The sequence below is a fragment of the Rhinichthys klamathensis genome, unplaced genomic scaffold (assembly GCF_029890125.1).
Source record: "Rhinichthys klamathensis goyatoka isolate OS25496 unplaced genomic scaffold, OSU_Roscu_1.1 h1tg000036l_1, whole genome shotgun sequence".
Taxonomy (NCBI): domain Eukaryota; kingdom Metazoa; phylum Chordata; class Actinopteri; order Cypriniformes; family Leuciscidae; genus Rhinichthys; species Rhinichthys klamathensis.
The window spans coordinates 9,947,912-9,971,965 of record NW_026606584.1 but is presented as its reverse complement, the minus strand read 5'-3'; the positions used below and the strand labels follow the sequence as shown (position 1 = coordinate 9,971,965).

The 24,054-nt window shown below is 47.1% G+C and overlaps 1 protein-coding gene across 2 annotated transcripts in view; it reads right to left on the bottom strand.

The window, feature by feature from the left end:
- Window positions 1-24,054, bottom strand: part of crocc2 (ciliary rootlet coiled-coil, rootletin family member 2) — a 70,457-nt gene that overhangs the window by 44,446 nt on the left and 1,957 nt on the right. The window contains exon 4 of one of the 2 annotated variants that reach the window (XM_056246305.1): window positions 21,974-22,093. The exons of the other annotated variant lie outside the window; for it this stretch is intronic. Within the exon in view, the coding sequence (XP_056102280.1) occupies window positions 21,974-22,093 (120 nt within the window). The remainder of the gene's footprint in view (window positions 1-21,973; window positions 22,094-24,054) is intronic. 2 annotated transcript variants of the gene reach the window in all.

Genomic DNA, 24,054 nt, shown 5'->3' with positions numbered 1-24,054 from the left:
CTGCTTGCCTCTGACACTCATTTATCTATTACTCAAACAAATAAACAGCAGTTGCCAGATTCAAGTATGCTTTGATTATGTCACGTTGTCCTGTCATGACAATGGTCTTAGACTTTAGGACAGACACCTATTAGCATTGGTGCGAATAATTTATTTATTTATTATTATTCATGTAATTTAGAATGATTATGCAAAACAGAATCTATGTACAGAACAGCATATAGATGTGGGCGAATCACACCTGCACACACTGTATACGCACAAATACATGAGAAACAAAGAAATACAAATATATTTATGTACACACAAGCACATAACTATAAATGTGTGTACATATTCCCCAGCACAAAAGCAGTGAAAAAAATATCCCAAATATCACCCATAAAGTCAGTCATTTGCTGGTGGCATGGAGGGGGTTACAGCTGTGAGCGCTTCTCACTGGCTTGGCCTGGACCCAGAGGCTTAATAAAGGGAATTAATGTAGTGAATAATCTGTCAGATTCCTAAACACAGCTGGAGCGGACGTACAGTTCCTCTGCATATATATACACACACGCTCACACGCACACACCTAAACACACTCCCCCATAGTGCTAACTTCAGTTCTTTCTATCTCACACATGTGCAAATTCACTAATGCCTGCACAAACTCAAACATATAAACACAACACGCTATATGCCCTATATGCCCTTCTATATGCCCTTCTCTAACACACTATATGCCCTTCTCCCGGTCCCTGCTGGAGTGCTGGCCCGCTGAGAGACATCCAGCTGATTGTGAAAGCTGTTTTTGCAGCGCCACTGTGAGTGATTACACAATGCTGGCCAGGAATCAGAGAGCTGTGAAGCTCCCCAGCTCAGAGACCCCACTGCATCCCCCAGGCGCAAACCAACAACTATCACCATGGAGCACTGTTTGACCACAGTCACAGCTGCTGGGAGAAGACCTACTGGGAGGTAAAAAAGGGACCCAGGCAGTATCCACACGCGAAATACAAACACAAACACATGTTCCCATGCGCAATATTGCTTCAATTGGGCTTGGAATTTACAATCACCTTCCACAGCAAGGGATGTAAACAAACAAGTGAACAAGTATAAAACATAGGCACATTGTAATTAATGTAAAATTAAGCTATAAACTTAAAGAAGAACATTGAATAGGGTGCTAATAAAAAAGTGGTTAACACAGCATCCTAACCAGGAACGATGTCTGTTCCCAATGAAAAGCAAAACTGCTGTGACACAATCACAGCAAAAGATATAGATCTCTTAAAATTTTTAAATCTGCTCTTTTTATTTAATTCACCTTTATGTCGTTGCAAAACGATGCAACCATGTTTTTCTTCTTCTTCTGTTGAACACAAATTCTGAAGACTTGCCGGTCATTCTTTTCCATGAAATTGCAATGAATGATGACTGAAATATTTAAGCTTTAAAAAGCATGCAAAGGTACCATCAGATTATCATGAAAGTGCACTATATTACAAGTCTTCTGAAGCCATACGACAGCTTTGTGTAACCAACAGACTGAAAAGGAAATTCAAAGAGCTGTAAAATGCTGCAACTGGATCATTGAGTCATTGAGTTTGATTTCTAAACAAATTCTTCACACGGGTTTTATGAATTTAATCAACTGATTAGTTGGAAAGATCTAGCTCAGAAGAGACTACTTGTCTCATGAACATAAGAAGAGCTGGGTGCAAGTCAATATTGCATACATAACGAATTCATTTTTTGATTTATTTCATGAAAAAGCAATCAAAGGGCTGCTGAAGGTTCCCTGCTAAACAATATGCGGAAAACAGTCGGGTACAGCGGGGCTAAAGGCGCACTGGGGTAAAAGGCACCTTTGATTTTATTTTCCTCTAAACCTCTAAATGGCACAAAACTTGCCGCAGCACTTTCCAAATCATCCGCTTTTCAAGACGCAACTGTAAATTTGCTTGATCCTTGATGCGATCGCGGGCAGCAGTGCAAAGTTGATTCTCTGGAAATTTGATCTAATATTTTTATTCTGTTCTAAGTAGCAAATGAGAATCGCTAAAATTATTGAATACATTTTGACACAAAGGTCATCTTAATGATTTTCAGTTTTGTTCAAGCTAATTAAAGCAACAGTTCTCTTACGAGAGGTTCTCTCGTATTGCGTAAGCTAGCTTACGCTGCGGGAAAGATTCATCTTTGCTGAGATATTGAAGCCAAAAAATTATTTCATAATTTGTATCCATTGACAACGCAGTTCCTCTGCGGCAGAGCTAGAGCAGGCTAGCTAGCAGCTCATTGGTTCGCTCAGAGAGAACTGCTTAAGCCTATGGGAGAGCGGGGCTGAACCCGCTTCCAATGAGAGGCGCCCGCGCGCTCATTGCGTCATGGCCCGCCAGAATGGGCGTGGCTATGGTGTATATAACAGTCTCTCCCAGGCTTATATGTTGATTCATTTCATCTTCAGCAAGCTGCACGCTTCTGCTGTCCTGAGAAAAGCCGTCGCCGTCGAGAAGGCATCACTCTAGCGAGCTCCCGGACCCTGAAGAAGCCGGCCGTCTTCGCCACCTTCAGCCGCCCTGCAAGCTAGCGCCATCCGACGACTGTATCCTTCTCTTTTCTCTATTTATATCTAAAAGAGCCGAGCGTCTTTTTAAAGATGTCTCGTTTTTCCTGCGGCTCTTGCCGCGCTCGTCTCGAGGACGGAGACCGCCATGTCATCTGCGCTCTCTGCCTGGGACTCGAGCACGCAGAACTCGCCCTCGCGGATGGAGGATGCGACTTCTGTGAGAGCCTGCCGTTGTCGTCCCTGCGGGCACGACTTCTGGCAGCAAAATCCGCTCCCGCGCCGCCTCCCTCTTCGCCGCGTAAGAAGAAACGCCGCTCCCAGAGGCCGCCGGAGCCCCCAGCGGAACCATGCGGGCCGCCGCCGCCGCCTCCCGCTTCCCGCTCTCCCTCCCCGCCCCTGCCGGACATACAGTTGCCGCCGAGTGGCCGCTCTGTCGCTTCCGATGACGCCGCGGAGGAGAAGGACTCCTGTTCACTGCTCGCATCAGACAGTGAAGAATGGTCATCTCTCGGTTCCACGAGAGAGTCGGCAGGGATCCGCGCCGGGATAGAGGAGGAACTAATGCGCCTCCTCTCACAGGCCGTCGAACGCCTCGGTCTCGAGTGGTCTCCTCCACCCGAGCAGGCCCCGAACCGGATGGACGGCAGCTTTTTTCATCGGCGCTCGACCCCCGCGTGCAACCGGGCCGCCCCATTCCTGCCTGAACTTCACGCTGAGCTGACGAAGTCCTGGAATGCCCCGCTCTCGGCTAGAAACCGCTCTGACATATCCGCCTCGCTGCGCTCGGTGGACGGAGCCGCCGAAAAAGGTTACTCAGCCATGCCGCCCGTCGAGAACTTGGTCGCCGCACACCTCTGCCCGCCCTCTGCTAGATGGCGCTCTTCCCCCACGCTTCCTTCGAAAGCTTGCAGAGCGACCTCGAGCTTTCATGCTCGCGCCTACGCCGCCGCCGGTCAGGCCGCCGCAGCGCTACATTCTATGTCTGTCCTCCAAGTATTACAGAGCGATATTCTCCGTGAGTGGGCCGAAGGCGGTAGAAACCCCTCCCCCGCTGTCACGGATCTGAGAAGTGCTACGGACCTCGCCCTTCGCGCCACTAAAGCCGCCGCACAAGCTCTGGGGAGATGCATGGCCAGCCTTTGTGTTGCCGAGAGACACTTATGGCTCACGCTCGCCGACATGGGAGATTCTGAGCGCGCCGCGTTTCTTAACGCGCCCCTCTCCCCGACGGGCCTTTTTGGATCTGCTGTCACGGGAATCGTCGATCGCTTTTCTGAGGTCCAGAAAGCTACTCAGGCGATGAATTTGTTTCTGCCCCGCCGCGCTAGCTCTTCTGCGGGCCGCTCTCGCGAGCCTCCTGCCAGAGCTCCACCACAGCGCCTCCCTCCGCAGACTCAAACAGCCCAGCGCAGACAGGGCGGCCGCCCTCGCTCTCGCTCTGACAGCCGCCGCAGACCGCCGCCCCCATGAGGCCCGCGACCTAAGATCACGCTGAAGCCTGATCATCAGAAGTCTGCCTAGCAAAGTCAAGAAAACGACGGTGCTCTCCCGCTGCGGCCGGACCGCCGTCAAAGCTTCGCCCTCTGCCAGTCCCCGTTATTTCGCCGACTGCTGTAGTGTTGACCGCCACAAACAAGCCGGTGTCCCAGCCCGCTTGCGAGCGACAAAAAGCCGTTTTTACGGCTACCCAGAGAAATCTCAAAAAGAGAAAATTTGCCAGTTGTGTAGAAAATGTGCCCACAATCATGTGCTCACCCATACACACAAGCATAACATATCCCGTGTCTCTATCAGAGCCCCATCACATGAAACGGGCACAGCCCGCTCTAATATCAGAGAACATAAACACGCCCACGAGCTCGTGCGCGTGTCCCCTCTCTGCTCGCTCTGTTTCATGGCCCATAGACTCCTCTCTGAGTGCAAATCCCGTTGCCACACACATTCAAAGCCGCCCACACACCGTGTCCAGCCCGCTATGTGCAGCAATCAGGGCGATATAGCCATTCGGCCACTAGCCGCATGCTCCAAAGCGTGGGAAGCCATTCCAGGCATTTCCCCGTGGGTACTAAGCATTATAAAGAACGGCTATCTGCTACAGTTTCGCCGCCGCCCGCCTCGTGCGCGCGCGCGGCTCGAATCTACTGTCAGCCCGCTGGCCGCCGGCACGCTCCGCTCAGAAATTGCGACGCTGTTGCAAAAGGGCGCCATAGAGAGAGTCCCACCATCTATGACCGAGTCGGGGTTTTACGGCCGTTATTTTCTGGTTCCCAAGAAAGACGGCGGCCTCAGACCGATTTTAGATCTCAGGTCTTTGAACAAAGTGCTCATGAAGAGACCGTTCAAGATGCTCACTACCAGGAAACTCCTCGCGCAGGTGCGCCAGGGGGACTGGTTCATCTCTCTAGACCTGAAAGACGCCTATTTTCAGATCCAGATAAATCCCCGTCACAGGCCATTCTTACGTTTCGCCTTCGAGGGTCATGTTTATCAATACGCCGTTCTCCCGTTCGGCTTATCCCTGGCGCCCCGCACATTTACGAAGTGCATGGATACGGCGCTCGCCCCCCTGCGGAGCCAGGGGCTGCGCATATTGAATTATCTGGACGACTGGCTGATTTTGGCCCAATCACAGACGGAGCTTCTGTCGCACCGCGCAGTTCTCCTCGACCATCTGAAAACGCTGGGCCTCTCTGTCAACTGGACAAAGAGCTCCCTTCAACCCAGTCAATCGATTTCCTTTCTAGGAATAGATTTGAACTCGGTCACGATGACGGCTCGCCTGTCTACACAGCGCGCGCGCAGTGTACAGCGACTGGCCGCCTCGTTTCAGATGGGCACCCGCTCACCTCTGAAAACTTTTCAGAGGATGCTGGGTTACATGGCCTCAGCCTCCGCTGTGCTTCAGCTGGGCCTTCTGCACATGCGTCCGCTTCAGCTTTGGTTAAACAGCCGTGTACCCCACCGCGCGTGGAACACGGGCCGCCAGCTGATCAGAGTTACGCAGACATGTCTCACGGCGCTGCAGCCATGGACAGTAGCAGAATGGTTTCGACAGGGCGTCACGATGGGGACCTTTTCCCGCCGAAAATTCATCTCGACAGATGCATCCAACACGGGTTGGGGTGCAGTCTGCGAGGGCTCACCGGCCTTCGGCCATTGGTCGACACAGGAAAGCCCCTTACACATAAACTGTCTGGAAATGCTTGCGGTCGAGAACGCGCTTTCGCGCTTCCTCCCACTCATTCGGGGACACCACGTCCTGATCCGTCCGGACAACATGGCTGTGGTCTCCTATCTCAACCGTCAGGGCGGTGTCAGGTCCAGGAATCTCTTCCTACTGACACACCGCATTTTAGTTTGGTCTCAGAGCCGCCTGCTCTCGCTCAGAGCGACGCATGTGCCGGGCCATCTGAACGACGGTCCAGACATACTGTCCAGGAACCTCATCTCCTCAGGAGAATGGTCCCTGAACACACAAACGGTCCAAATACTGTGGCGGCTATTCGGCAAAGCAGAGGTGGACCTCTTCGCGTCAGAAGAGAACGCTCACTGCCCAATATTTTTCTCAAGGAGCGAGGACGCGCTAGCCCAGGAATGGCCTCGCCGCCCGCTCTATGCATTCCCTCCGATCGCTCTGCTACCACAGGTAATTCAGAGGATCAGGGACACACGCCACTCGGTGCTCCTCATAGCCCCGCGTTGGGAGAGTCAGAATTGGGTTCCGGAGCTCACTCAGCTGTCACAGACAGCCCCGTGGCCCATCCCAGTCAGAGCAGATCTCCTCTCTCAAGCTCGCGGCACGATCTGGCACCCCCATCCACGGCGCTGGGCGCTACATGCATGGGTGATCAACGACTATTCGTCGATTTGCCAGAAGGAGTAAGAAACACTATCATACAGGCTAGAGCACCTTCCACGAGAAGGCTCTATGCGTCTAAATGGTCTGTGTTCTCAAAATGGTGCACCGACAAACATCTGGACCCACGGTCATGCGAGGTGCCGTCTTTGCTTGTTTTCCTTCAAGAGATGCTGGACAAGGGCAGGTCCCCCTCCACTCTCAAGGTTTACGTGGCAGCCGTCGCGGCGTTCTCTGAACCCCGACGCGCTCAGTCCCTGGGCAAAGACGAGTTAGTCATCCGCTTCCTCAGGGGAGCTAAGAGGATGAACCCTCCGCGCCCCCCCTCGGTTCCTATCTGGGATCTTTCTATAGTTCTCGAAGCTATGAAAGCACCCCCGTTCGAACCGCTCGAGTCTGTGGACCTAAAATACCTCTCGCTCAAAACCGTTTTTCTGACGGCTCTGTCCTCAGTAAAACGCGTGGGGGATCTTCACGCGCTCTCATCCAGCGCCGCGTGTCTCGAGTTTGGACCGAATGACTCTGTTGTCATTCTCAAACCTAGACATGGCTATGTCCCGAAGGCGATTGGTACCCCGTTCAGGGCTCAGATTATTTCCCTATCGGCTCTGCCTTCATCCGATAGTGAGCGCGACGCCAATCTCCTCTGCCCGGTGCGGGCTCTGAGATTGTACACTACGCGCGCTGCCGCGTTCAGACGAGCTGAGCAGCTTTTCGTGTCGTTTGGGGGGCGCACCAAAGGTCTGGCCGCCTCTAAACAGACACTGTCTAGATGGATAGTAGACGCTATCGCCTCTGCTTACGCATCTAAATGCCTGCCCTGCCCTCTGGGCATCAGGGCGCACTCCACTAGAGGCATGGCCTCATCGTGGGCATGGTCCTGTGGAATTTCCATTCATGACATTTGTGTGGCCGCGGGATGGGCCTCCCCGTCCACTTTTGTCAGATTTTACAACTTGGAAGTTCCCGCCTTGCAGGCAAAATTACTAGCTGTCTAACGACCAGCTCCCTAAGAAGCTGCATTACTGGGAGTCCCTCACACAACCGGTTCGCCCCTTGTGCTCTCCTTAAATGCTTATACACTTCATCATACATGCTTATGTATACACTTCATGTGCCCGCTCTGCCGGCCACATAATACATTCACTCCACGTTAAAAATCCCCCGGTATCACCCTGGGATTCATGAGTGGATTCATAGCGCGCACGGCGTTGACCAGGTGTTCCCGCAGCGTAAGCTAGCTTACGCAATACGAGAGAACCTCTCGTAAGAGAACGAATCGGTTACCTAACGTAACCTCGGTTCTCTCTAGAAGAGGGAACGAGTATTGCGTTCCCGGCCGTGCTTGCGCTACTAGCGTTTCGCTTCACGCTGAAATAAATCAACATATAAGCCTGGGAGAGACTGTTATATACACCATAGCCACGCCCATTCTGGCGGGCCATGACGCAATGAGCGCGCGGGCGCCTCTCATTGGAAGCGGGTTCAGCCCCGCTCTCCCATAGGCTTAAGCAGTTCTCTCTGAGCGAACCAATGAGCTGCTAGCTAGCCTGCTCTAGGTCTGCCGCAGAGGAACTGCGTTGTCAATGGATACAAATTATGAAATAATTTTTTGGCTTCAATATCTCAGCAAAGATGAATCTTTCCCGCAGCGTAAGCTAGCTTACGCAATACTCGTTCCCTCTTCTAGAGAGAACCGAGGTTACGTTAGGTAACCGATTCGTTTTCAACAACGAAAGAATATGTAAAAGTATGGTATTTGGGGTCAAAGGCGCCCCTGCTGTTGGGGAAATAATTAACATGATAAGAAATAGCCGGCTGACATTTCCATTTGTTGACATGACATGTTTAGATTCAAATGGTAAAGATTTTTAAACAAAATAAACCACTTTTATGATTTATTTTGACACAAAATCTGTTGCTCCATCAATGTTCAATATAAACATATATATTTTTTCAGCAATCATACACTATGGGAGTAGTGAAAACTAGCACATTTTTCTTAAGGCGAGCCTTTAGCCCCATTGTACCCTATGCCTACAGAGTATGTCCAAATACATAGTATTAGAAAAACAGTAGGAAAAGTCCCCGGATAACGTACTCGGTTACTAACGTAACCTCGGTTCTCTCTAGAGAGGGAACGAGTACTGCGTAATATCTTATGCTATAGGGAAAACCTCTTTTCCACGAGATATTGAAGCCAAAAATTATCCTTAATTTTGAATTAATGTAAAACGCTGTGCAACAGCATGCAGACATAGGCAGGACGGCTCGCGCGCCTATTGGCTGCCCTGCTGCAACAGCAGCAGCCTATTGAGAGAGGCGCTGCGTGACACCATATCCAATGGGGGCATTTCGCGCCCATTTCGTCACGTCCCGCCAGAAAGGGCGTGGTCTCGCCCTATAAATATAGCTCGATAAGGCTGGTACACTGGTTTTCATCGCCAAAGCGAACCAGAGCTGTGTATGCACGGCAAGATACGCAGTACTCGTTCCCTCTCTAGAGAGAACCGAGGTTACGTTAGTAACCGAGTACGTTCTCTTACGAGAGTATCTCTCGTACTGCGTAATATCTTGACACTATGGGGAACACAATGCAAGAAGCCGTGCGTACTAGGATCCGACACCAAAGTCCCAAAGGCAGTAGCCCGGGTCTCATGTAGTGCATAATCACCATAGACTCACAGAGAGTCGGAGAAGAGAGGCTGCAAGCATCATTCCCCATGAAATAGCATCCTACAGGAGCTAGTTATGTTAACAGCGTTTCACACAGACAGGGTGAACGTGTTCAGCCTGAACTGGGTAACAGTACGGTTATTCAACACCCATGGAGCTGTTTTATCGCTCAGTGAGCGATGCACAAGCAAAACTCAGCATCTGGGCCGGTACAGCGGGGCAGATAACACTGAATTCTATACCGACAGAAGCTTGGCTTGTAAGGCGGGAACCTCTAGGTTATAAAACCTTATAAATGTAGACGGCGAGGCCCAGCCCGCGGCCGTACAGATATCTTGCAAGGTAACCCCACTATACCACGCCCACGACGAGGCCACGCCTCTCGTGGAGTGCGCTCTGACACCCAAAGGACACTGCAGGCCCTTAGAAGTGTAAGCCAGTGCTATGGCGTCGACTATCCATCTGGATAGGCTCTGTTTTGATGCGGCCAGTCCCTTGGAGCGTCCGCCAAACAAAACAAAGAGCTGCTCGGTCTGTCTGAAGACAGACGAGCGGGACACATAAGCTATCAGTGCTCTGACAGGGCAAAGGAGACTCGCATCCTCCTCCTCATCATGAACCGAGAGAGCGCACAGGGAAATAACCTGGGCCCTGAACGGTGTGTTGAGGGATTTGGGCACGTACCCGTGCCTTGGTTTGAGTATGACTTTTGAGTCATTAGGCCCAAACTCCATACATGACACGCTTACTGAAAGCGCTTGTAAGTCCCCTATGCGCTTTCACTGAAGCGAGAGCCAAAAGAAACACCGTTTTGAAAGACAGATGCTTCATGTCTGACAAATGGATTGGCTCGAACGGGGCACCTTTCATGGCTTCCAAAACCGTAGAAAGGTCCCACACCGGGACTGAAGGAGGTCTGGGAGGGTTCAGCCTCCGAGCTCCCTTAAGGAATTGCACGACTAGGTCGTTTTTCCCCAGTGACTGGCCAGACACAGGTTTTGTAAACGTTGCTATGGCCGCCACGTACACTTTGAGCGTGGATGGGGTCCTGCCCTTATCCAGCAGCTCTTGAAGGAAGGAGAGTACTTCCGTGACCCCGCAGTCTACGGGTGAAAAGCCCTGAGCTTGACACCAGGCAGAGAACACAGACCACTTCGAGGAGTAGAGCCGTCTAGTAGACGGGGCTCTCGCCTGCGTGATCTTGTTTAATACTCCCTCCAGGAGGTTAGCGGGTACCCGTTGATGGCCCATGCATGTAGGGACCATAGTTGCGGGCGAGGATGCCAAATCGAGCCCTTGGCCTGAGAGAGGAGGTCTTTCCTCAACGGTATTGGCCACGGGGCAGTGCTGGTCAGCCGCATCAGGACTGGGAACCAAGTCTGGTTTGTCCAGAGCGGAGCCACAAGCAGCACTGGGTATCCGTTTTCCCTGATTCGTTCCAGCACTTGAGGCAGGAGCGAGACGGTGGGAAAAGCATAGAGGGGACAGCGAGGCCAGACGTGGGCAGTGAGCGTTTTCGTGGGACGCGAACAGGTCCACCTGCGCTCTGCCGAACGTTTTCCACAGCAGTTGGATCGTCTTGCGGGTGCAGCGACCATTCCCCTGCTGGGACATTGTTTCTGGACAGTCTGTCTGGTCCCACATTCAGGTGACCAGGCACATGCCCTGCTCTCAGCGAGAGCAGGTTGTGCTGAGCCCAGACCAGAAGGCGTTCCGTCAACCTGTAAAGGTTTCGGGACCTGACGCCACCCTGGCGATTTATGTGTGCCACCACTGACATGTTGTCCGACCGGACCAGGACGTGGTGACCTTTTATCTGGGGACAGAAGCACCGTAGCGCTTTGTCAACTGCTATCATTTCCAAGCAGTTTATGTGAAGGAGCCTTTCCCGTTCTGACCACAGGCCAGCGAACGGTCTGCCCTTGAGCAGCGCTCCCCATCCCGAGGTGGAGGCGTCCGTAGACACCACCTGCACACTCGAGGCGGTCCCCAGACTCACACCTGACTGACACCAGTCGGTTACTTTCCAAGGTTTCAGAGCTGAAAACGCACTTTAGGTCGACCCTGAGGCGAAACAGACCAGCGGCCCGTGCCCGGGGCGGAACTCGCGCTTTCAGCCACATCTGCAGTGGGCGCATGTGAAGCAGGCCCAGCTGGAGCACAGAGGCTGCTGAGGCCATCAGGCCCAGCATTTTCTGAAACCTTTTGAGCGGGACTATAGAGCCGTGGCGGAAGGATTTCGCGACGCGCTGAATGTCTAGTCCGCGCTCCGATGACAGGCGTGCTGTCATGGATCGCGAGTCCAGCACTGTACCCAGAAAGAAATTTTCTGACTGGGGGACAGTGAGCTCTTCGCCCGATTGACTGTGAGGCCCAGATTCTCGAGGTGCTCGAGTAATGTGGCCCTGTGTTCTATGAGCTCTGAGTGAGATCGAGCTAGAATCAGCCAATCGTCCAAGTAGTTCAAAACTCGCATGCCCCGGAGTCTCAGGGGTGCGAGAACCGCGTCCATGCACTTTGTGAATGTACGGGGTGCTAGGGACAGGCCGAACGACAGGACTGTGTATTGATATGCCTGGCCCTCAAAGGCGAATCTCAAGAATCACCTGTGATGGGACGCTATTTGTATCTGGAAATAGGCGTCTTTCAGATCTATTGACATAAACCAGTCCTCTTGGCAAACTTGCGTGAGGATTTTCCTGGTTGTAGGCATTCTGAACTGGTGCTTCACAAGCGCTCTGTTCAGCTGTCGCAGATCTAAAATGGGTCTGAGACCTCCATCTTTTTTTGGTACCAGAAAATATCTGCTGTGTAGGCCCCCTTTGCTCTGAGCTTGAGACAAAGGTTCTATAGCACCTTTGCTCAGTAGTTTCGCTATCTCGGCTCGAAGTAGATGAGATACTTCGTTTTTCACCGTCGTCTCGACGCGCGCCGTATAACGGCGGGGACGTCGAGCGGACTGTAGCGAATAGCCTCTTTTTATAGTGTTCAGCACCCATTCTGATACCCCAGGAAGCTGTGCCCACACTTTCGCGTGAATAGCTAGGGGTAGAATGAGATCTGGGCTCTGGCCGTGACATAGTGACGACAAGGGAGCTCCGGCGTGCTGTAACGCAGACACTGTGTTTACAGTGTGTGAGGCGGGGGGCGCGCCGATCGCGGCGGGCAGCCTGGCCGCGCTCAAAACCCTTATAGCAGTTTGCTGAGGGAGAGAGAGCGGGGCGAGCCCCGTGGGGCTTAACATGTCTGTGAGTGAATGTGGGCGCAGGACAGCGGGCACATTTACTGCACTGAAAAACACCGTCGGCCTGAACTGACTGAATGCGTGTTGGTTTCGTTTTTACAGAACCCGTGGGACATGTGGTGTGTAGTGTTTGTGGGCACTGAGACGTAGGCACATTCACTACATTTAGTGCACAATCGACATGAGGCGATTTTGTTTGTGCGAGCCCTGCATTTTTGCGGGCTGTGTTTGTGTGTAGAAATGAGCCCTGGGTTGTGGGCATTTTTATTACACTCATAACACCATCGGCTGTGGCCGGAATACCAGAAAATACACCGTTTATGTGATTTATCTGGGTCGCCGTGGGAACAGCATTTGTGTGCAGGCAAGCGGGCATGGTACTGGCTTGCTTACTGCAAAATACACTGGAACAGTCACATTTTCTGGAACTGAACGAGCGAAAATTTCAGTGGAAGTCTGGCCGCGGCGAGACTGAAACAGCGTCGATTTCCTAGGAGGCTAGGAAGACTTGTGTTGGTTTCGTTTTTCAGAAACCGTGGTAGTGTTTGTGGGCACTGGGTTGTGGGCACATTCACTACATTTAATGCACAATTGACATGCGTCGATTTCATTTGTGCGAGCCCTGTACCGTGGCGGGCTGTGTTTGTGTGTAGAAATGAACACTGGGCTGTGAGCATTTTATTACACTTATAACACCATCGGCTGTGGCCGGAAAACCAGAAATACAATGATTACATGATTTTTCTGGGTCGCCGTGGAAACGGCCTTTATGTGCAGGCAAGCGGGCCGTGGTACCAGCTTGTTTACTGCAAAATACACTGGAACAGTCGCATTTTCTGGAACTGAACGAGCGAAAAGTTTCGGTGGAAGCCTGGCCGCGGCGAGACAAAATTTATATCTGCTGCGAGAGTCGGGATCGAACACGGGTCTCTCGCGCAAAGGCTTCGGGTTCCGCCACTGAGCCACAGGGTGAACTATATTAGCGCAAGCAGATAAGAGTGTCATCACAGTTTTGTGTGTGTCGGCGTTTGTATGCAGGTGTGCGTGTTATACAACAGGCTCATTGCTGCAATAATGACATTTTCAGCCGCTCAAACTAGGAGCTGAGAAATGTTTGAGAAATGGAGATTAGTCCAGCCTCGGCGGGACTAAAACACACTCTTTTCTCATTTTGCCGGTGACGCACGCCCATGGGGGGCGGGGTAGATTTCTTATAACGTAAAGAAAGCTAGCCGCGGTTTTAGGGCTCGCGGTCTTGATGCTGGCCCGTTTCCCTGACGACTCGCGGACAGAAGGGGGAGGTCCACAGAGCTCGCCCAGTCCTCACTGTCCGACGCCAGGATAGAGCAGCAGGTCTCCTCTACAGATGCAGCTATCTCGTCGTCAATAATGGCGGAAGCGGCGGCCGTTATCCGTCAGTGAGCGACTCGAGTGAAGCTGGTGAAGCTGGCAGGCGAACCGGCGAGCTTTCACGGGCTGGAGAAGGCTCGGGGACCCGCTGAGTACGGCGCTTTTTTACGGCGCGGCACTGCAGCGGGTGGAAGTGCAGTCTCGCTGAAGGATGCCAGGCGAGTCCTCAGAGTCACCGTAGGCAATAGCTCGCAGTGAGGGCAGCCGCCGTCGGCGAACGCGAGAGCTGCATGATCCTCTCACAGGCAGGAAACACATCACATGGCGGTCCCCGTCGCTGAGTGTGGCTCGGCACGAGCCACAGGAGGATGGCATCTTTACAAAGACGCGGCTCTTTTAGATGATAGAAGTGTGAGTCGCAGGGCGAGCACAGACACACACACATACACACAGAGCAGAGTAAAGGATATATAGTACGCCGGAAAGCGCAGCAGGTACGGCAGTTGAAGGCGGCGAGGCCAGCGACTCCAGAAGCTCGTCCCTCTGAAAGGCTTGCGTCGACGGCGCGGCTTCTCACTCCGGATCCAGCGATGCGAGAGGCTTCGCTGAAGAGATGAAAATCAGTGTACCAGCCTTATCGAGCTATATTTATAGGGCGAGACCACGCCCTTTCTGGCGGGACGTGACGAAATGGGCGCGAAATGCCCCCATTGGATATGGTGTCACGCAGCGCCTCTCTTGAGAGGCTGCTGCTGTTGCAGCAGGGCAGCCAATAGGCGCGCGAGCCGTCCTGCCTATGTCTGCATGCTGCTGCACAGCATTTTACATTTATTCAAAATTAAGGATAATTTTTGGCTTCAATATCTCGTGGAAAAGAGGTTTTCCCTATAGCGTAAGATATTACGCAGTACGAGAGATACTCTCGTAAGAGAACCTATTACTTCCACCAAGATTCTGAAGTGCGCATTCAATGGACACTTTACTATCCCGTGATAGTACATAGGGCACGGGAGGGGATTTATGAGTGGAGGTGAAGTGACACAACTGATGCCGATAGGTCATGTGACAGTAACAACATGGCGGATGTAGTACGTCCGTAATTTAATTCATACTACAATATGCATACTATATAGAGCACACTTATATTCATACTATATAGTTGCAAATTAAATTCAAATTCAAATACCAAGTTACATAGTACACTATTTCGGACGCAGCACTGGAATATACTGCAAGAGCCATTTGGAACACTTTGTGACACTTCTGTTGTACTTTTGTATTATTTGTAAAGCTTGAAAGTTCCAGTCCCCATTCATTTTAATGTCATGGAAAAGAACCACCAATACATTTTTCAAAATGTCTCTTTTTGTGTTATGTGAAAGAAACATATGCAGGTTGAGTACATGACAGAATTTTTCATTTTATTGAACTATTCCTTTTGGAACAATGGCTATTTAGGTACAACTATGCTGATTAGATGTCAAGCCTAAATTAAATGGCTAGCAAATGGTAAAATACTTTCTAGGAATACTTTTCGCTCTTCTGTTCCCACAGTCAAAAAAATAAAAAAGAAAGAAACAATCAAACAGGGAAAAGAGAGAAATATAGAAAAAGATAAATGACACTTAATTAAATGTAGTGAGGACTTTGGGATGATCCCTACTTTGAGGAATGATTCTCTGGAGCGTCAATCATTTTTACGACTCATAGACAGCTGACAGATCCAGACTCACTGGCTCAGCTCCACTAGCGACCACTGTTCGGCTTAGCAGCTTTAAGTAGACGAAAAAACAAACTCTAAACATTGAGCCAAAGACAGTGCACCATTTTCACTCAAACAAAACAACCATATCAGTGGCAATCATGTTTGACAAGACCTTTAAAGCAAAAAGGAGTGGGGATTAGGTCAAAAACGCAGAGGCTGGAAGCTGCCATGCTCTTTGTCAAAAAGTCTCCAACTAGTCTGCAAGTCTGGATTAATTGAGAAAGGTTTTCTGACAAATAGCATCACATTTTAGCTGCAAACCCTTTTTTCACTTGTTTGGTGATTTATCTCTCAGCTTAAAAGGCCCTGTGATTGTTGTTTTTCTACAGTGTTCCATTAGGTTAACATTTCTGTTTTATCATACATCTAACTCTACATTTGGGTAACTCCTACAAAAACACACAGGGAGACTGTCTCACACAATCCTGGTCCAAAAACTGCCTCGAAGCTGTAAAATATATACCCACGCAATTCCCTGACACACACCCACACATACAAACTTACACACTCCCACACAAATACACATGGCCCCAGTGCCTGAGAAACTGCAAGCTGGCAGTTTTCCAATATCAACGCAGAAAGGTCAAAGTTCACATCAACATTTTCTTCGTCCTCCTGAGACGATGCAGCTTTTCAAACTAGGTCAAGGTTTATCCCGGTTCAGGGGCAATTTTCAAGGGTCACAAGAGATTGCTGCGATTTTACCAGGAGACAGAGGTGTGCTTTCAAGAGCAAAACCTTGCTCCCATCCCAAATATTTCCATTCCCAGTCTTGTTTAGGAGGCCACACTCAAACTGTCCCGAGAGCCACTAGGGTTTGCCTCTCCTTTTCAATTAGTCCAGTGTCGTAAGATGTGCCACATTGCGCCACAATGGCGCTGGGACCCTCCCCAGTTACAGAGAGGGAACACTTACAGATCAGAGCCGCTAAAGCCACTTCATCTCAACTTCTTTAAGTTTGCCAGACTAAAGAACAAGAAACATCTCAAAGGACAACTAAAGTCAACCGACCAACACACCCACACACTCTGAAGAGATAAAAAGAGATAAATTCTCATTTCATCACCTACTTTAGCAGAGATTCTGAGTCAAATAAACCAAGTCAAAAAGGTAAACAGTAAAACGAGCACACATGAATCCATCTAAATTTAAGTCTGTGATTTAGAGCCTAACGTCTAAATCAAATCAACACAATGTAGGAAAACCATCTAGAGCAGGTAAGTAGCACTCTTTAAGCAGTTTCACAGGTAAGTTGGCCTCAGATCTACTCTGTAAGTGTCTGTTTGGCACATTTTGAGTTAGTTTCTGATCTGTTTTCCTGTTCTGTGAATGTCGGTGTTTCTTAGGGTACGTTTACACGACAATGATATGCTTAAAAGGGAGAAGTTTTTCCTTTGAGTTTTCCGCATGCAGACGACACCATTGTCAAATCGATCCCCATTTACACGGATCCGTGAAAACAACTAAAAACGCTGTATTCTGCTGCTAGGCGATTAGATGCCGATGAAACACTATAGACTGAACACGTAATATGCATGTGCATGGCGTCATCTTCTTCACAGATTCGTGTTTTTGTAGTTTACGTTTCCAGGCCCCCAAAACGCCGTTGTCGTGTAAATGAACGGCAAAAATGCATAAAAAGTTTTAAGTTTTTAGTTGAAAACGGTGTCGTGTAAACAGCCCCTTACTTAGCTTTCTAGCTTGCTACTTAGTTCTGTTCTTTGCCTGTTTGTTTCCATGGTAACTGATTTGATTCCAGCTTCAGTTCAGGTGTGTCTCGTGGGGCTATACATCTCCAGCCATCGTGGCCGAGTGTCAAGGCCACGGAGGCCAATCCTTCATGGCACCCTGAACTGCCCCCACCGCCCTAGAGGCTTCCTGTTCTACAAAGTCACATCCTCGTCAGCCTCCAGGACTCCCACCCCTGTGGATGCAATACGGTGCGAGGACACGCCTTCCAAGAGGGAGGGGTATGTCATGTTGAGTCTGTTTTTCACGTTTTGAGTTTGTTTCTGATCTGTTTTCCTGTTCTGAGAATGTTTGGGTTTCTTATGCCGAGTTCAGACTGCACGATTTTAGCCCCGATTTTGGCTCGCCGACAGGTTTTGAGAAATCGCCGACAAATGCCCGAAATCACAGGCAAATCGGTGCTCGTTCACGCGAGTGACAATCACGCAGTGTGAATGAGCAAAGACGCGATCTGAGAGAATCGCCGACAAGTCGCCGACGCTCGTGAGATATTTGGCATGCTAAATATCTGGACCTGTCGGTCGCGATTCACAATCCTGCTGTGTGAATGTGTTCTGACTGAAAACTACATCGGCGATGACCGACAGCCAATGAGAGAGCAAGATAAAGGGAGGAGGAGGAGGAGTTATAGACCAGAATATCAGTATTTTAATAGATAGGCCTATATTTACAATTATATCAAACAGAAACAAAGCACAAACATTTGCATGACCAGCAGCAACAGCAGGACATTTGCAAAATTATTCTGTATTCAACTCTCTTTGCAAAACACAGTCCTTGCTCCCCTCGTCTTCCCAACCATTTCCTGCATAAACTGTGTTTTTTTTTTTTTTTTTTTCGCTACAAATCAGTGCACAGTCAGACAATTTGTAGGCTATCATTTGACAGCCCTAATAAGATCTTTTAAACTTTTAAACGGTGGCCTAAACGGTGGCCGATAGGCCTATATTTACAATTATATCAAACAGAAACAAAGCACAAACATTTGCATGACCAGCAGCAACAGCAGGACATTTGCAAAATTATTCTGTATTCAACTCTCTTTGCAAAACACAGTCCTTGCTCCCCTCGTCTTCCCAACCATTTCCTGCATAAACTGTGTTTTTTTTTTTTTTTTTTTTTTTTCGCTACAAATCAGTGCACAGTCAGACAATTTGTAGGCTATCATTTTTAATAATAAATTCAGTGTCGCGCGAGAACTCCGGTCTCACGCACGCGTGATCTTCCGTTATTTCCTATCACTTCTCGCGTTTGTTTGGTTGTGAAACGTAGTTTGCGGACCAGGCAGAAGTTGTCGGCGATTCTTTCTTTTGTAAAGTCATGCAGTGTGAAACCTCCTGTCGCCGATCCATCGTGCAGTGTGAACACAGCGGCAACTGAATGTTACCCCAGATAGTCATGCAGTGTGAAAACAACAGTGACCCGATTATTTTGAAAATCGTGCAGTCTGAACTCGGCATTAGTTAGCTTTCTAGTTTGCCAATTAGTTGTCATTTGCCTGTCCATGGTAACTGATTTGAGTTTCAATTCAGGTGTGTCTCATTAGTTCCTTTGTTTGCTGTGTATTTAAACCCCGTGTGTCTTTCAGTTCTATGTCATTATTGGTTCTGTTCCAGAGATTCTTCTGTGTTTTAAAGTTGAAGTTTAACAAAAGAAGCTGCTGCATCTTGATCCTGACAACTTTTCATTGTGCTGCAACCAGTGATCTTAACAGTAAGATCATTTGGTGGTTAAAAAGAAAGAAATATCACTTACGTTGTTTTATATTAGGGCTGTCAAATGATTTAGATCATTTTCATCAAATTAATTACATGATTTACAAATTAATTTGACTAATTGAAACCAAATTAATTGCATATATATATATATATATATATATATATATATATATATATATATATATATATATATATATATATATATATATATAAATATATGCACCCTGGACCACAAAACCAGCCACAAGGGTAATTTCTTTTTAAATTGAGCTTATAAGCTTTCCATTGATGTATGATTCATTAGATAGGACAATATTTGGTCGATATACAACTATTTGAAAATCTGAATCTAAACATTGAGAAAATCGCCTTTAAAGTTGTCCATTTATGTTTGCAATTTTTCTGCATCCACTCACAAAAATATATTTTTATATATATATTTACGGTAGGAAATTCACAAAATATCTTCATGGAACATGATCTTTACTTAATACCCTAATGATTTTTGGCATTAAAAGAAAAATCAATAATTTTGACCCATACAATGTTTTGTTGGCTATTGCCACAAATATACCCTTGCAACTTGGGACTGTTTTTGTGGGCCAGGGTCACATGCACGCACATACATACACGCATATACCACCGTTTAAAAGTTAAAAAAAATTTTTTTTTGAAAAAAGTCTCTTATGCTCACCAAGGCAGCATTTTATTTATTTCAGTAATATTGTGAAATATGATTACAATTTAAATGACTGTTTTCTATTTTAATTTAAAAATGCAATTTAATCTCTGTAAACTCCAGTGTCACATCATCCTTCAGAATTAATTGTAATATGATGATTTGCTACTCAAGCAACATTTATTATTAATATTACAAACTGTTGTGCTTCTTAATACTTGTATGGAATCTGTTATGCAATTTTTTTAAATATTAAGTTCAAAAGAACAGCATTTATTTGAAATAGATGTTTTAGTAACAATTTTAAAGTCTTAACTGTCAATTTTGATCAATTTAATGGATGCTTGCAGCATGAAATCGTTCTAAATATAAAAGAATTGCAGAGACACAACTATAACAATATTGTTGGAATCACTTTCAGAATGAAAGAATCAAAATCCATCCTGATTTAAAGAGCTCAATCATTTAAAGCAGAAGACAACATATCTGCAGTGTGTGCTTATAATAAAGAACAAAATCGTGCGTTGGTGTAGACCTTTTACAGTCTATGGTGTAGACACTAAAATAGTTATTGTTATAGTTATGTTTATAGTCATCCTTCTTGGTGTGAACTGGCCTTTATCCATGTTCTAACGCTGCTCTTTGTGGTATGCACACAGAAAACATAATTACTGATACTTTAATTGGGAATGACAGATTAAATGGATCATACTCCACCAGAATGTCATTCCCACATCAAGACAGATTGAGGCTGAATACAGTCTTCGAATTAGTAAGCATATTATAGGACTTATTACCTCATGTTAATATACTGGCACCCAGGGTGTTACTGTGATATGTTACCATAACATCTTAAAGTTTACATTCATATGTATGGTGTCATTTGACTTCACAATGTCAGCACATTCGCACTGGAAAAAAAACATTTTCAATTGGCGAGAGAGAGAGAGAGAGAGAGAGAGAGAGAGAGAGAGAGAGAGAAGAGAGAGAGAGAGAGAGAGAGAGAGAGAGAGAGAGAGAGAGAGAGAGAGAGACGACTCTCTCAGAGTTCATGTGACATAGGCCTTTCTTCTCCAAAAATATAAATGTGTGGATTAAAAAAAGACTTATTTATACCAACCAGACTAATTAAGTTTTATATATAGCTCATATCTTAAAATAGGCTCAACTGGCAATGTGCACAGTTGGCATTCATTAAACTTCCCCAGCAAAAAGAGTGCACTGTTATCACAAATGGCAGCTTTGTGTTCTATGAAAAATGAGCTTTTTCTTTCACAGTCCCATGAGAGAAGGCCAATGACCTTTTTATTTTCCCCCAAACAGCAAGGTTGGGGGAGAAAGACAGTGGCCAAGGTGATGCTGTAAACTTAAGAAAGTGAAAGAGAACTTTTCTACAAACTTCTTTATGTTCTCCAAAATTGTTATTCATTTTTTTAAATTTCATCCATGCCATTTCAAGTCATGCCAATTAATTAAACTGAACTGAAATTAGGAATGAAGATCTTGATTGCCATACAAAATTGACTTCATGAAGTGCACCCAAATCTCTACAATAAAAAAGCTTGAGATAAAAAAAAACACTGTGAAACATAATTATGTGTTCATTTCTGATTCTAAAATGTTGATGTCAGAGAGCTGCCACTTTGATCACATGTAATGAAATGTAGATGCAGAATAAACTATGGCTCAGTTTACATCAGTCCTTCATAAACGCTAGGGTGCACATTCCATTATTCAGAGCCAAAGTCCAGCTTCAAGCAGAAATAAATATATTTCGTTCCATGTGACACAGTTGATTTTCACATGGCCCTTTACCACCGTTTGTTTATCGAAAACTCCAAACGGGTTTTCCCTCTCGGAAAGAGCACTGATGTTTGCTGTGCACATATTCCATTTCAAAGCCATGTGGCTCCCTCTTTCTCTGTCAAAGAGCCTCTGTAACTCCCTCTCTTGATCTCTTCCCTACACACACATCTGTCTATCCACCAACATGTGCAGAAAAAAATGAAGGAAACTAGGAACAGGGTCCAAAGGTGCTCCATCAACCTCTCACGTTATTAGTGATGGTCCCTCCTCTGTTTTCAATCCCTTAAAAACTGCTGCAGGGAAACACTCACTTAAAATCTTTTCCTGGACCAAGACTGCATTAGTTCAGAGTGTATGAAACCCCTGCCACCAGGTTACTGATCGACAATCCCTCAGTGTCCATTATGCAAAGCCTAGAGAGAGTTTTTAAGGCAATAATCTACACTATACCGACATGTTTTGACTTCCACACAAGGAGGCAAATATGCAGGTCTCAGAAACTTTGCATCAATCACATGCTTACACAAGATGGAGGCTTATGTTTTTTATTAGGCACTGTGTGTTAGAGATATTCACCATACTGCCAGAGGACAAGATCACATTCCCTTCGATATCAGGTTGTTTTCGGTTTGATTTCTGATGCACCTCTGGGAATGTACTTGGGCGGGGTTTACAAGATTGATAGACAAGGGAGGACTGGGAAAAGGAGAGAAACCATGAATAATGCAAGTTATGAGATCATAGAACAGTGTTATCCATCTTTTTTTTCAACGTGGAAGTAAGCTATTTCTTGTGAATAGGAGACTTATGATTCCTTAGTCGTCACCCACCTTTATCCTGCGCCCCATAACGCTTTGTGTGAATTACGGGAGTAAATTTATAAACAATTAATCTATTAACAATCAGTGACTCCAAATACACTTGTTTAAAGGTTCGCTCCTTTAAACAAGTGTATTTAAAAATGCAATAATAATAATTTGCAAAAACTGGGTACAATGAGGTGGTATTCACCAGAGATGGGACCAAGACTATTCACCCCTCAACCATTGAACATCAAAAGAAAACTTAAACGTGTAAAAGTATTAACAAATTACTATCAGCAGTCTTTTAGCAACAATATTATTTACAATATTACTGTATAGTAATACATGTAAGTCTATATATACAGGTCCTTCTCAAAAAATTAGCATATTGTGATAAAGTTCATAATTTTCCATAACGTAATGATACAAAATAAACTTTCATATATTTTAGATTCATTGCACACCAACTGAAATATTTCAGGTCTTTTATTGTTTTAATACTGATGATTTTGGCATACAGCTCATGAAAACCCAAAATTCCTGTCTCAAAAAATTAGCATATTTCATCCGACCAATAAAATAAGTGTTTTTAATACAAAAAAAAAGTCAACCTTCAAATAATTATGTTCAGTTATGCACTCAATAGTCAATAGTTGGTCAGGAATCCTTTTGCAGAAATGACTGCTTCAATGTGGCGTGGCATGGAGGCAATCAGCCTGTGGCACTGCTGAGGTGTTATGGAGGCCCAGGATGCTTCGATAGCGGCCTTAAGCTCATCCAGAGTGTTGGGTCTTGCGTCTCTCAACTTTCTCTTCACAATATCCCACATATTCTCTATGGGGTTCAGGTCAGGAGAGTTGGCAGGCCAATTGAGCACAGTAATACCATGGTCAGTAAACCATTTACCAGTGGTTTTGGCACTGTGAGCAGGTGCCAGGTCGTGCTGAAAAATGAAATCTTCATCTCCATAAAGCTTTTCAGCAGATGGAAGCATGAAGTGCTCCAAAATCTCCTGATAGCTAGCTGCATTGACCCTGCCCTTGATAAAACACAGTGCACCAACACCAGCAGCTGACATGGCACCCCAGACCATTACTGACTGTGGGTACTTGACACTGGACTTCAGGCATTTTGGCATTTCCTTCTCCCCAGTCTTCCTCCAGACTCTGGCACCTTGATTTCCGAATGACATGCAAAACTGAGCAACAGTCCAGTGCTGCTTCTCTGTAGCCCAGGTCAGGCGCTTCTGCCGCTGTTTCTGGTTCAAAAGTGGCTTGACCTGGGGAATGCGGCACCTGTAGCCCATTTCCTGCACACGCCTGTGCACGGTGGCTTTGGATGTTTCTATTCCAGACTCAGTCCACTGCTTCCGCAGGTCCCCCAAGGTCTGGAATCGGTCCTTCTCCACAATCTTCCTCAGGGTCCGGTCACCTCTTCTCGTTGTGCAGCGTTTTTTGCCACACTTTTTCCTTCCCACAGACTTCCCACTGAGGTGCCTTGATACAGCACTCTGGGAACAGCCTATTTGTTCAGAAATTTCTTTCTGTCTTACCCTCTTGCTTGAGGGTGTCAATGATGGCCTTCTGGACAGCAGTCAGGTCGGCAGTCTTACCCATGATTGCGGTTTTGAGTAATGAAACAGGCTGGGAGTTTTTAAAAGCCTCAGGAATCTTTTGCAGGTATTTAGAGTTAATTAGTTGATTCAGATGATTAGGTTAATAGCTCGTTTAGAGACCCTTTTCATGATATGCTAATTTTTTGAGACAGGAATTTTGGGTTTTCATGAGCTGTATGCCAAAATCATCAGTATTAAAACAATAAAAGACCTGAAATATTTCAGTTGGTGTGCAATGA